The sequence below is a fragment of the Capricornis sumatraensis genome, chromosome 15, assembly GCF_032405125.1.
Source record: "Capricornis sumatraensis isolate serow.1 chromosome 15, serow.2, whole genome shotgun sequence".
Lineage (NCBI taxonomy): Eukaryota > Metazoa > Chordata > Mammalia > Artiodactyla > Bovidae > Capricornis > Capricornis sumatraensis.
Genome location: NC_091083.1, coordinates 21,718,629 through 21,733,833, shown reverse-complemented (window position 1 = coordinate 21,733,833; position 15,205 = coordinate 21,718,629). Strand labels below are relative to the sequence as shown.

The following is a 15,205-nucleotide window of genomic DNA, read 5'->3' as shown; positions in this document are numbered from 1 at the left end:
TCACTTTCATGCATTGGAGAAGGAAATGGCAACCCACTCCAGTGTTCTTGCCTGGAGAATCCCAGGGACAGGGGAGCCTGGTGGGCTGCCGTCTATGGGGTCACACAGAGTTGGACACGACTGAAGCAACTTAGCAGCAGCAGCAGATGTTACTGATGTTAACTGTATTTTACAATATCGGGAAGCCATGGAAGGTTTTGAAGCAATGGGGTGAATGGATGAGATGTGGGGGTTACAACAATCACTCCTGCTATTGCAGAATGGACTGCAGGGCTGCCCCACAGAGGACAAGGAGAGAACAGCCATAGACAGGCCCAGGAGCTCTGCTTTCCTGACAATAGAGCACTAACAGCAAAATCTTGAGCATGCAGGTCTTTGTTTATTATTTAAATGCATGCTCAACTAAGAGAGGCACTATTAACCACATACAAGAAATGGTAAATTCTTGAATACAATAAAGTAAAAAATAAACTAACGATAAGTTCTAATATTCTGTTTCCCTACATTCCCAGTCATGACCCCACTGCAGAGACCACCAGCAGCACCATCCTTGGAAGTTCAAAGGCAGGTCGTGAAGTCACAGAACCTGGTGAGGCTGTGAGAGCTGGGGATAGTACCACCCTCGGTGACAGATACAACAGGCCTCTCCAAACTCCAGCATCCCTGGCCAAGGCCATACTCCCCTAGAGTGCCCACCAGAGATGGCACAGGGATCTGGAGCCATCCTCTGGCCACTTACTTTCACCAGGGGCACAGATAGCGTCAAATTCGCTAACTGAGAGGCCGTTTCTTCTTCACAACTTGAACAATAACAACAAAAAAAATGAAAACACTGGTTGCTGATCATGATACAAACACCCTGGATTCCTTTTGAGGGACTCCCTGCAAATACCAGCATGCTGGCAGCTCTGTGTTCTGGCATCTACTGACAGCCAAGCAGAATGTCCACCAACGCTTCTGACACCTGCCAAGGACGACCTCATCACACTCGCGGTCACAGTGCCCAGGGAAACATGACAGAGCCCTTTTTTTTCCCCCCTAGTTGCACCTCACAGCTTGCAGGATCTCAGTTCCCCAATCAGGGACTGAACCTGGGTCCTGGCAGTGAAAGCATCCAGTCCTAACCACTGGACCACCAGGAAACTCACAATCCCATTCTTACAGTTACCATAAAACTTCACCACCCAAATAAAGGAAACCTGGAATTGCCATGAACAACCTACGCTGACTAGTATGACTGGAAAGACTCACTCTCAAATAATCAAATCATCAGACACTTTGAGGCACCACTTTGAAAACTGAAACTAGACCAGGATGCTCTTAATTTTAAGTCACTTTTAGGCTTAGCAAACTAAAACCAATGTACCCACACAGCAGTCTCTGAATACCTTTCCCTATTAAAAGGACAAGGCTGCTTCAGGAAGTGACTGACTGCAGATGTAGGGCAGAAAATATCTAAGATGAGCATGGAACACATTTCATGGCAGAAAGTGAGGATGGGGTCATGAAGGGCTCTCAGGACCCAGTTTAGAGAGCCATCACTACAAATATGGATGATCTGGACAATAACAGAGCAGACACAAACAAGAACTACACTAGAGTTTATGAGCTCTTGTGGCTTTTGTAAAGAGGGAAACAGGAAAAAATGAAACCAGGAGAATGCCAACCAAAAAAAAAAACATGTTATTGTGGAAACTAATACAGAGACAGAATTAGGTATTTGGTCTGTTCTTCTTGGACATAGGGTATCTCAGAGTAACAAACCAGTTGACAAAAAGATTAACTTTATAGAAATAATGTGGCCAATAAGTGAAAGAACTGGAATATCAACATGCTGCAAACATTAAAAAAAAATAATAATAATGGATCTAAGCAAAAATTACCAATGCTGTTAATATCACAAAATGAGAACCAACAACCAGGCTGTATGTGTCTCCTGAGTGAACCACACAATAGCACCCAGAGACACTGTTGTCAGAGAATCAAACCAGAAACAAATCAAGACACCTAATAACTACCAGGTTACAAGAAGCACAGGGTCCATGAGGATAGAGCAGATGCCCCAGGGATGTTGCCATTCACTGTTGTTCAGTCACTCAGCTGGGTCTGACTCTTTGCAACCCCATAGACTGCAGCACAGCAGGCTTCCCTGTCCATCACCATCTTCCAGAGCTTGGTCAAACTCATGTGCATTGAGTCCGTGATGGCATCCAACCATCTCATCCTCTGTCGTCCCCTTCTCCTCCCGCCTTCAATCTTTCCCAGCACCAGGGTCTTTTCTAATGATGGATTTGGCAGAGGAAAACCACAGGAAAAACTGTCCAAGGAATAAATTGCAGTGTGTGTGCATGTGTGTGTGTGTGTGTACATATACTCATCCCCATGTATAGAAACATGCAGACACACACAGAAAGAGGAACTCACAGACCAAAAGAAACATCAATCAGATGTATTGTGTGGATTTTCCCAAGATGCTGATTTAAACAAGCCAAATAGAAAAACTACATTTACAAAATAGAGTAATTTTAATACTAATATCACATTACATAGCATTAAGAAAGTATTATATAAGGTTATATATTTAAAGTTTTACTTTTTAGAAATAAACTACTGAAATATTTTCACAAGAAATTATATAAGATCTAGAACTTACTTTGAAATAACGCTATTTGGGGGAGTACAGATGAAACAAGACTGGCCACCAACAGATAATTGTTAGAACTGAGAGTGGGGCATGGCATTTCCTTACACTATTCTCTTTAATCATGTATGTGCTTGAAATTTTCTATGATGAAAAACTGAACAGAAGACAAGTGACCTTGCAATACTGAAAATTATAAAGACAAGTGAAAATAAGCAATGTAATGATACTGAGTAATAGTCTTTTTTTCTCAATTAGGATTAAATTTTTAAAAAATCTATGCAAAGTTGCATATTCATCATGACAGTTTCTTTAATATTTTGTGTACTACAATTGAATGTATCTCCTCCAAACAGACTGTGCAGACGTTATGCATTTGTTCAGAAGAGGCTCGGTTTCCCTGAAAAGATTTGCCAAGTCGAGCCTCTTAAAATGGTGCTTCTCACAAAGTACAGGGCTAAGAAGCAGCAAGAAGTTTAACAACATGATCAGCGGGTCCAGGTGTGGCCCCTGAACCCCATTTACTCAGCTGTGCCTTGATTTTGAAAAGGTAAGGAACAAGCGCTACTGTAGCCTAATTTCTCCCATTTTTCTGAAAGATGAAGCACATTTGACCAAAATCAATGTCCAGATATAAAGCAGCTGCATTTTCCCATCACACACCTAGTAGACCTTTTCAAGCAGCAGTGGAGTGCCAGACAGTAAGTAATGGTAGAGAAGTGAAAAATATTCTTACATTACTTTGATGTCTTAAAGTTTATTATGAGAAAATGCTCAAAAATGTAATAGTTACCAATACAGTTAGCAGACGAGCAGACAGGGAAAAAAATCAAAACTTTCAAATATGAGTAGCATAAAAGCATTAAAGCTTAGAACCCATAGAAATTGAAAGCAAATTATAAAAACCAGTCACAAGTAGATAGAGAGTCTTCACTGTTTATTAGCTTCATCTGATCAATAACTTCCCCAAAAGTCTGATGTGTACTTATTTCAAGGGCAGAGTTTATGAGAGTAAATGAAGAAAAAAATCTAGACAGACATTTCATTTATTTAGAAATGTAACATATTCATCATACAGAAGAAAAAAAAACTGTCCCATTAGTTTTATGAGAAATATCTTCACATTATGTAATATTCTTTAATATTGCTATGGACATTTGAAGTTTAAAAGCCCATATTAAAATTCAGTTTTCTGTCAGCCCAAAAGGGCAGTACTTGTGAAAATACAAAAACAAAGACAAAGAATCACTGCAAATCACACACATACACACACACCTTCTCCAGACATGTGTAGTACACCACTGTCTTGACAGCACTGACCCTTGCATATGAAGGTAGATTCCACACACCAACATTTGTGTTACCCATGAGAGTGAAGCATCATTTGCTGTAAATAAGTAAATGGGAATCAAGGTCTACAATAGCCAAGCTCCAGAGAATAAAACTGTGCCACTAGCAGTTACTCTATTCGTAGCTCAAAATGTTTTTGCCCCTAAGTATATACTCTGTCTTTAAAATTGGTAAGGTGACCACAACCACCTATAGCTAAACCAGACTTCTCTGAAACAATTGAGTCTTATAGTAAGATGTAACACGAATGCAGCGGTTCAGTACGTCTTGATAATAAAGGAAGAGAACAAAGATGGATGATGTAACCACCAAACAGAGAGTGGTCATTTTAGATGCGTTTTCAGTAGATATTTTTTCTAATTAAGGGTCTCAATTTTCTACACTAATAGAGGATTGCGTCAAGCATATCCAATTGAGGATATAAATGAAGAAAACTGAAAGTGTTAGTCACTCAGTCGTGTCTGACTCTTTGCAACCCCTGGGCTGTAGCCTGCCAGGCTCCCCTGTCCAAGGAATTCTCCAGGCAAGAATACTGAAGTGAGTTGCCATTCCCCTCTCCGGGGGATCTTCCCCACTCAGGAATCAAACCCAAGTCTCATGTGTTGCAGGCAGATTCTTTACCAACTGAGCTACCAGGGAAGCCCCACACATGACTGTTTGCAAAGTTTTCATATAAATTCACAGTCTTTGAGAATGTAGGAATATTGAAATATATATATAATTGTGTTCAGTTGCAAATGTTATCAAACATTTCTTCAGTGTAAAAAAAAAATCCTATTAAAGGAATGTTAGCCCTTGTAAATAAAATTAAGAGATCAAATACGCATTTGAACTTGGATCAGTTGAAATTTTATGTTCAAAGTTATAAAGAGTCTTTTATCACATTTCATTATGTAGCAACTGAACTGCCAGAGAGGAACATAAACAGTTACAAAATAAAGCAGCATATCAGGAAACCCAGAAACAGGAAGGAGCACTGGGTTTTAGAAAGCGTTTCTTTCTTTTAAAAAAATTTAGTAAATGCCTAACAATCCGCTTCTTCACAAGGAAACGAAGAAGATGCGGTAACATAAAATAAAAGGTCTTTAGATGAATGAGCCCATGAAGGGTTATTAGAAGTGGTCTTCAGTCACTTCAACACCTCTGTTCAAAGCAGAATTATTAGAAACTCCTAGGAGAGCTCAAGAATGTGAACTGGACATGAGGTGATATGGAGGTTCAAGAATGAAAATTACATCTAGTACTCACAAGTTCCATTAATTTATGTAATCATCCTAGAAGCCATGCAGATCTTAGTTCCTTAACCAGGGATTGAACCTGTGCCTTCAGCAGTGGAAGCACGGACTCCTAACCGCTGGACCACCAGGGACGTCCCAGTGACTCATCATTGACCTTGCTTCTGCCTCCCACTCCCAACTTCCTGACTCTGGTTATAAAACGAACAGTTATTATCCAGCATTAGTAGGTAACCCTATACTACTTATGCAAACTGATCACCAGCTGATTTTTGTTGTTCTAAATCATAAATCTTTAGGCTGTAACATCTCTGCCAAGCAAGAGAATATTCTTTTCCAATGCATTAACACAAATTCTGTATTTGAAATAAATACTTCTCAAGCTGATCTAAATAACAAATTAACCAGTAGATCAGCTATGGCACAAATTGACATTTTAATTAAATGTGATGATGGGTTGACTAATCTAGCAGTAGTCTGAAATGCCCTTTGGCTCCTGCTCTTTCCATATTACGATTAGCCCTAGATGGATCCAGCTGCAATCTTCCATCTTTGAACACATGAATTATCTCTACAAAAATGATTATTTTCCTGAAGGTACATGCTACTCCTATTCTCCTTCCTCATATAACCTCACTAAGTATCAGCTATATATGTGTGTGTACGTATTGGATGGGCCCAAAAAGTTCATTCGAGTTTTTCTAAAAGATTGTATGGAAAAACCCAATGAACATTTTGGCCAATCCTAACCATACACTTATTACTACGGTACCCCTATAAAGACAAGAAAACTTATATAATACTGTCGAAACAGAACCGCAGCCCAGGCAACAAGCTGTCATTGCTGTATTTACCCTTGACCCTGTAAGAAAGAGCTGAAAAAGAACATATCGAGATTGCTTAATCTTCAGAACAGACAGAAAACATAGGGTGATGTAGAAAAATGCAGAGATAGAAAGCTTTCTACAAATTTTAGAGAGAACACAAATGGAAAGGCATTCCACTGAGGAACAAGCAGGGTGACAGTATCTGAAAATAAGCCAGGTCCATGGTCTGGATCATTTTTGAGACCAAGAGAGGGAAACAGGAGGGTTTGGTAAACAGATGCACAGTCCCCTTTTTGCTGTTATGAAAATTCTGGACTCATTTAAATCCTGTCAAATGCCAACAGGAGGGAACTACGTAACAGAAGCATCAGCTCTAAGCCACAGAAAGTGCTGGATAGATATGATCTCACTGTCCTCTCTCATGTGTGTCTGGGGCCACAAGCACTCATGCCACTATGCCCACATACTACAGTGCCCAGGCTCTTTGTTAAGGAGAAAGATAATTTGCTGAAATGTAGGCAATGAAGTGTTAAATAATAATTAAATTAAACATCAATATAAATGAAATTTGTAAATGCAAAATAATTTAATGAATTCATACAGTGATTTAGACATGTTAGTTTTTCTTCAAAACGTGGCCACCACAGAGATCACTAGCTTTCCATTCCAGGGAAAAGGCAGAAGGGGTGACGACCTCAGGGGTGCCTTTAAAAATCACCCTGCCTCTGGGTCCCTCCCCATTTGGGACTCACACAAGGATTCTGAGAGATGAAGTCGGTCTCTAGCTGCAGACAGGAGCAAACAGGATGAGGAACACAAGGCCGTGTCTGACATTAAAAGCAAGGAAAGAATAAATAAGCGAACACCGTTTCAAGAAGAGCTATACAAGAGGTCTATATCAAGTGCAACAAGAAGAGAAGAAAAGATGTTATCTGCCAGGCTTCCACGCTGACAAAATAATCCACATATGGGTCTCCCTGTGACATCCGCTAACAGAAAAAAGAATCTAGATACCTGGTTAGAATGGAGGATGAAAATGAAAAAGAAAGCTTGTTTACAATCCAATTGTGTCTGCTCAAACATTTTCATACAATTATTTTCTCTCTGTAATGCACTTCTTATTGTGATGTGAAAATGGGCTTTCTTGCTTCGATTTAAATTGTACTTTCTTAACGTATTCATAGCTATATCACTTTTACCAATTTTCAAGTGTCAGTAACTGTTTCTGTACACGATAAACAGATAAACATTGGGCACATAAGGTATATTGCCATACAAAGACAAGAGTACAAGGCAAGACTTTAGGGTCAAATAAAATATACTAGCCAAGGACGAAAAGAAGTGAAGAATACAGAGGTGATTGGACCATGGGGAAATCTTGGGCTTGGGGGTAGGGAGAGGTGGGAAATCTGTAAAACTGCTCTTCCCTAGATTTCAGCAGGTGCGACAGACACAGAGAGCTCCATGCAGCAGTGTCCAGCTCTCTAAGGTTAGAGTTTGCAGAACACACACAGGCGGTGCTGTGACCCCTGCAGGAAACCTTTTCACTGACCAAGGATCGCCTGCTAACTACAGTCCAAAGTCCAGCTGACCACCCGAGGCAGAGAGGTTCTAAAATATACTCCTCCTCCCCATGGTCCACAGTCATCATTAAGGGTAAAATATTGTACACATGTGATGCGTGGAGGGTTTTTTTTTTAATTAAGTACTTCACAGAAATGCAATTAAACAGTGTAGTAAACAACTGTTTATTCTGCTGAAAGATATTGGGAAATACTGGTGTCAGACAGGAAGAGCAACAGTGCTCTGACTCCAAGTCTCATATCTTGAAATGTCACAAAGGGACCTTGGTGTACAGTAAGTATCCATGCATTTTCAGCAATAACTCCACTGTCAGTACAGCCTGTGTTAGTTCACTCTGCTGAGCCTCAGATGCCTGATGGTAAAGTAGGGGAGAGGGACCTGGTGGTTTCCCAAGGGACTGCCCCTGCACTCCAAAGATACGGAAACCTGTCCCAGCATCCCTTTTACAATACACTGAGAGCCTTTGTAGGGAGAAGCCATCCATAGGCCTAGACTTTCATGTGCTGCATGGAAGGAAAGGATTCTTGGGTTAAAGAAGCAGATATAAATGACACAGTTTGCTGAAAAGACTACACTGTTTCTTGGTAGAGTGTTAAGTTCCAACTTAAAGACCACAGACAAAATGCTTCAGCCCAAGGAAGCAAGGATGGCTTACATTTTATCACCATTTTAAAACCTAACATTTCTTGTGTGCTGGTGTGGGGGAAACATACATTGGCCTTTTTTTCTTTTTTAAATGGATGAACCGTATGAAAAGGCAAGTTTAACAATAATTTTGCAACCAAAATCGCCATATGTTGATGTCTGGTTACTTCACTGGAAAATCGACGGATGAAATAAACATATTTGCCACACCAGATACCAACCGAAAAAGCTTTCTTTATGGTATTGAAATGCTGTCTCTGGAACAAGCATCTTGGTCTGCAGACTACGCCTGCTGCTGAACTGCTGTCGCCTGACAGCCCGTCTTATCTGCCAAATTGCTCATTAGGCCTGGCAATTTTCACCTGCGCCTCCAGTTTATACTCCAGCAGGGGAATAAACATCAGCCTGCTTGCACCATCCTAGGTAGTGAGCTTCCAACACCCCCTTCGGTAACCCGGCCCCCACCCACCAGGAACTCTCCAAACACACTCACCTTGTGTACACACCATTATTTTTAAAATGTCAATTCAGCTTCCAGCTCTTAAAAGCTGGTTAGTTTAAATGAAGCAAAAAACACACAAAAAAGAGATGATATGCAAAATAAGCCATATATTACAGTGCGGAATGGGCTGACCAATAATTCATTTAATTATTCATGCCAAAAAAGAACATAAACAATGTGAATGGAGTGAGGACTGTTCATTTTGGGGAGTATTTCTGAGTGCACAGGTGACAACAGAGCAGAGCGGAGGAGCCCTCTTCCAATTGGATATGACCCATTCAACCTTGATTTTAAGTCTGAAAGGAGAGTGCTCGAATTTATAAATAAACAATAGAGGTACCGTGGCAACCAGAACAAAGAGGCAGTGAGTGCTCCAGGCTCTCTGCCTTTGCTGCTTCCACTGATGCCTGCCAATGAGCACTCTGACATCCAAAGGCGGACTGATACACAAAAAATAGATACAAAAGAGGTACTTTGTGGGCAAAAAGCACCAAAGATATGAAACAAAATGTCTGAAACCCCATAGAACAACTTCTGATGGAATACTGTTTTCCATTTTGCAGAAGTAAAATATTCACCACGAACCCTGCAATTAGCTAGAAAATTACAATAATTACAGCAATTTTGTATCCCATCTCCAATCCAATTAATAGATATATGACCTTGTCAACATGTAATAATCAGATTGCATCTACAACAAAACTGGATGAGTTTTATAGGCTGAATAGAACTTGCACAGTAAGAAGGTAATTATTTGAAATACTGAGAATGCCATTTGTATGCCATGCTCCACTTCACAAGTTAAAAGGAAATACAATAGGAATATTATTTCTATTTTCAATACATATTTAAATTAAATCTGGAAAATAGTATTCTAATACCAGTTAAGAGGCTAGATCTCTAAACCAAAGATCTTAGATCTCCTAGCAAGAGAAAACCAATCTGTATATTCTTGAGTAAGAAAAAACATTTAGAGCTCAAGAAAGAGGCAGGGGGGCTAACTTCATAACACAAGCTTGTATAGCAATTGTTGATGTCTCTGTAAGTTCTAAAAGCAGGGAGCTCATAAAATCTTACCAACTAGTTACAGAGCACCATTTTGCCAGAAATGGTAAAAATTCACTATAAAAGTTAAAATGTTAAAAGTCAATCTAATCAGATACTTTGTTTCTCAGAACTTCTAGAGCAATTTTATTTCTAGGACTTTTTCCATCACTGGGGCAAATGCCACTGCCAAGGTATCTTGCATCTTTAGTCTGGCTCTTCCAAAGGAAATACTAAATCAGTATTCTGGGGTGAAAAGGAATGCTGCCGGCACTCTAGGGCTAGACTACCCTCAGAATGTCTGGCCCTATAAACAGCCTTTAGAATTTTTTTTTTTTTTTTTTTAAGAAAAAAACATCATAGAGTGAGAAAAATAAGACTTGGTCTCAATGATCTGCTCCAAAAATTGTGCCCCTGAGCACAGTAAGTCTCTCTAAATCTGGATTTGTGAACATTAAAAACAGAGGAAGCTAAGTATCTATCACAGAACTGTGAGGTTAGGAGAACACAGTTCCAATTTCACTCCACATGCGAGTACTCCACCCCACCCCACCAAGAAAGGCAATATGTTCTATCCAGGAAGACACATCCTCTATACGTGGGCTCTGTAACTCCTCAAACCTTTAGAACATCCAGAACTGGGTCTGCACTCAAGAGATGTCATTATCACCATCCTCTCTCTACAATTTCCCGTTACTCTAGTGTTCATCATGTGTCAGACACTATCAAGAGTTCAACCATCTCATTTACTCTTCACGGTTCTAGCCCAGGTACCCTGAGATGAAGGAACCGAGGCCGAGCAAGGCCACTGATCGCGGTTGACGTGGTTTTGCCTTACTTTTTCTGAACCATGAATACTCTAAACCGTGTTCTAAAAAGGAGTGTCTGCAGAGTAAACTCATGTTAAAAGTGTAAAGTACAATAGACTCTCAAACTTATCAAAAGTCTGTTTTGTTTTTAAAAAAAAAAGAACAGGTTATCGGCATCTGGTTATCATTAAATCAAAGTATACCTATCTATGACTGAAGAATGCAGAAGAGATGCCAAGAGATCCCAGAACAACAGCTTGAAGTGTCTGCTGTCAAATCATCACCTTCCTCATTTGCCACTCCTTAAAATGGCTCTGTTGGCCTGAAAACCTCTGGATTTCTCCACTGTGGCAGAGAAGATCCAATGCCCAGGGTTCACAGCACTTCTGGAGGCCCAAATGTCTTGATATTTTTTAATCAGAAGAGGAAAAGTAAACTTTGGGAGAAAAAAAAAATTTATCATTTTTTTTCTCACATCACAAGACAATGATACTTGTAGAGTTTTCTTAGCTTCCATCAGTTCGTTATAGAATAAAAGAGATGAGTGAATTAACTCATAGAAAAATCATCACTTTATTTCTTCAAGATAAGTATTGAAGCTTATTTATCTGAAATCTTGTGTTAACTATGCCTCTAACTGCAGTTGATTATTGCATGATGGAACAGATCTCTACATATCGTTGGTTTCTTTCCTTTCATACCTGAAAATGAGGAAGATCACTGAACATAAACTCCTTGATAGCAAAGACTTACTAACTCAACCCTAGACTCTGATCGGCTAGCACAAGGCCTGGCCAGCACTGACTGACCCTTTTATTTCTGAATGAATAGTATTAATACTATAGAAAATGACTCATATGTATTGAGTAACGTCATCAAACCTTGTATTTAGTACATGTTTAACATGCATTTTACCCAATGCCTTCCAAGGACATAAAATCTAAATAACCTTAGTAAATAAAAGTCAGAGTTTCTTGTTCTTAATATCTGTGTATTTTTCCACTGGTGGCTACAAGACAACATATACACTTCAAATATAGCTTCCTTTTCTCAATAAAAACAAGGTAAAAGAGATGTTTGGGGGTGAAAACAGCGTTTAAATTTTAACACACAGAGCCAGCCAAATGTGGGTGGTGGTGGTATCGAAATTTTGTTGAATCAGCGAAGTCAAAAGATACAAACGGACGGGCAACAAGCCATTCAAATTCTTCCTAACTTAAAGATAGGACTGGACTTTCTTCCAGCATATATCTAAATTTAAGGTGCATCTTGCTATATAAAACACATGAATAAAAAAACTACAACAATAATACAACAAAAAAACTCTGTACTTCATTATATATATTGGTGTAATTACTCACATAAAGACACTGCTTTCCAAACATCAGGCACCGATGAATATTTACAATGTTATTTCATTAAAATTTTCTTTAAACTGAAACCAGGCAATCCATTTTTTAAACACATTTGCTCCAAGCAGATAATCACTGAAGCATGGATTTATGAGTCAGTATATAATAAAAGAAAATGACCTGTGCACACCCTACATATTACTTCATATACCATATATGGTACACATCATATCACATTTTGGATCATCAGATGTGTTAACTATTAAATTGATGTTATAGATAGAAATATGGAGATATTATATAGTAATATATTAATATATGTATATACCTATATATCGTCAAGGGACAGTGGAAACAGAAATAGTTTATAAACATCTAGAAGCAAATTACCAAGATGTTGTAGACTGCTACCAATACAGAAAGTGGGGACAAAGATACATTTTGCAAGAAAAAACTGCATATTTTCAAAATTATCTAACTATATTCTATGTATCACTTTTATATATCATTCCATATCTCTATGTGAAGACCCACTGAAAACTACCAGTAATATCACACAAGATTAAATTTTCTACTTGAAAACTTAAATGTTTCTAAATTAGATGTGCCTAAAAGATAAGTGATTTCTAACATAAATTTCTTGAAATAGGCCTTCTTTCTCTTACCAACTGCTCAATGATAAGATTATTCAATTACAAACACTAAATATTATATTTAGCAGACATTCTTCACATTTGTGAGTAAATGAAGTGAAGGAATGGCAGGAGTGGTATAGAATTCTTCAAGCTAGTTTCTTGGAACTTGGGCACTCTGCATCCTAGGATTTCTACTATAAACTCACTAAGTACGATATTTTCTTTCTTTGAGATGGTATCTCATAGCAGCTCTTCCAGATCCCTGAAGATAACGCTGACCCCCTCCAGATAAAGATCAAGAAACACTTATAACCAAGTTGACTGTCAATCAAACATGCCCTGCTTTGTTTCAATGGAAGGCTTTTGATTACTTCCATTTGTTCTAGCATTCAGACAAAATACATAGGAAGAAAAATTCAAGTAATATAACTTTATATTATCCTTATTGATCTTTAGTGAGCTATTAAAAGTTTACCAGTCCAAAGTAATCAAAGCTCAATCCAAAAATGTAAAGAATCTTACTTATCTCTCTTGCAAAAGACATTTGCAGATTTTAAACTTAATCAATTTTAAACAGATAATGAATTCCATTCACAGGAGCATGCCTGAATAACAAAGGTTGGCATCCCTGTAAATGAAGATGAAATACGCACTTACTCGCACGAAGGACTGAAGGGGTGACCTCGATCTCACTTGTTGCTTGGTAAGGCTGGAAGGCTGAGACGCTGGTGCCGAGCTCACTGCCGAGTATCTCTGGGCTCTGGGTGCCCGTGGAGCTGGCACTGGTGCCATCGCCTCCGTGGTGTGGGTCTTGCTCATCAAACACAGCTACCAGCTAGAAATGACAGGTGAATCTGCAGTTATACACAAAGGCGTGTAGAAGGACAACCCCAAACTTACACCGTCTTTGGTGTAAATAGTGAGATTTACGCACCCAGGAATATTACATTTTAGGAAGAGGAACTTCAGAGAAACAGGCTCATGCTGGATTTTGATACTTTTACATTTCTAAGTTGTACGTTTCATATCCAAAATTCTACAGGTGGAAAATAATACAATGGTTTTGTATCACAGAATGCTAAAGGGGATCGAGTGGATTTAAATCTTTTTGTAGATAGTACATCAAGTGGATAAGAAAGCGCATATACCTATATATAAATACATATACATATATACGACATGTAGTATACACAGCATAGGGTAATAAGGGGCCCTTCATGTGGGAAGAAGGGGATATGAACTGTCATAAAGCATCTGCTCACGGTGCATAAGAAACACAGGAAGGATAGAAGAAACTAACGAGGCTGGTAGCCTACATGGAGTTAGAGGGAACAAGGTTGAAAGAAAGAGAATGGGAGCAGGTAATGAAGATAATGGGCTGGTGACCCTCTCCTGAACATATTTTTCTGTAACTCTGACTCTTAGAGCCATCATAATAATTAAAATATTTAAAACAAATAAATAATTGAAATCAACCAAGAGGCAAGGTGGGGGTCTGGAGGCCAGATAATCTAAAATGGAACACAAACAAATAAACCTGTTACAAATGAAAAACACAACCACACAGAAAAGGGTGGGGAAGAAAAGAACTAAGCAACTCTGGAAAATTATTTTCACTGTTTAAGTACATCTAAAGGAAAAAGGACAGGAACAGAAATATTGTATTCAGTTAGTAAGCTTGTTTCCCACAGCACATGGTTTAGAAATTCATGCTACTCTTACTATTATGACTACTATTACCATTCCTCCTCCTCCTCCTCCTCCTCCTACACACACACCTCAAGAATGAATGGAAAAAATATTTTGGATAATTAGAGCCAAAGTTCTTACAAAGTTCAGAAACAGAAGTGACAAAGGAAATTAACTGTAGTATTCGATTCGAATCGGAGGCATTGATGTGAACTCAAGGTTTTCATAAGCAGGTAGGGAGGCAGGCACAGGTGGATGTGAGTCCATGTGTGGTGTGCAGACCACACAGGTATGTCCTAGTTCTGTCCACTGAGAGATCCTTGACGCAATGACATTGCTTCAATGTCAAGTTACAAGTTACTGACTCAATGGCTATGAACGACCAGATCTTGGTTTCTAATAAGATTTTCCAGTAAATGAACTAGAAGTCCGAAGAAAAACCATTAACTCCAGGGGCAGGGTAAGAAAAATACATGATGAGCCTGAAACACCGTATGATGCTAAAGAGAACATCTAAGGGAATCAGGGGCCAACCTGAAGGAGCTCTGAATCACCAAAGCCATCTGGGACACTTGTAAACAGATAATGATAGCATTAGATTATAACCCAAGAGAAAACTAAACGTCCTTGAGTCCATAATGATATAATCAAATAATCGAAGAAATAAATGATGGAGAATGGACAGCTCTTCCTTTCTGGAGCATCCAAATTAGTAAACATGGAAAAAATTAAGAGAAATCATCACTAGGCAATTTCCACAGTCAGAACTGTTGCAGGCAAGATCTACCAGTGGATGCTAACATTAATTGCAAGAATATGATCAGAGGTGGGCATATCTCAGAGTATCTCCCCATAAGATGCTTTTTAATTAAAAAGAGAAAATAATATCTTG

General features: G+C 38.9%; 1 protein-coding gene across 10 annotated transcripts in view; it reads right to left on the bottom strand.

The window, feature by feature from the left end:
• Positions 1-15,205, bottom strand: part of PARD3 (par-3 family cell polarity regulator) — a 568,914-nt gene that overhangs the window by 339,646 nt on the left and 214,063 nt on the right. For all 10 annotated transcript variants that reach the window (XM_068987362.1, XM_068987365.1, XM_068987363.1 and 7 more), the window contains exon 3: positions 13,282-13,459. In XM_068987362.1, the coding sequence (XP_068843463.1) occupies positions 13,282-13,459 (178 nt within the window). The remainder of the gene's footprint in view (positions 1-13,281; positions 13,460-15,205) is intronic.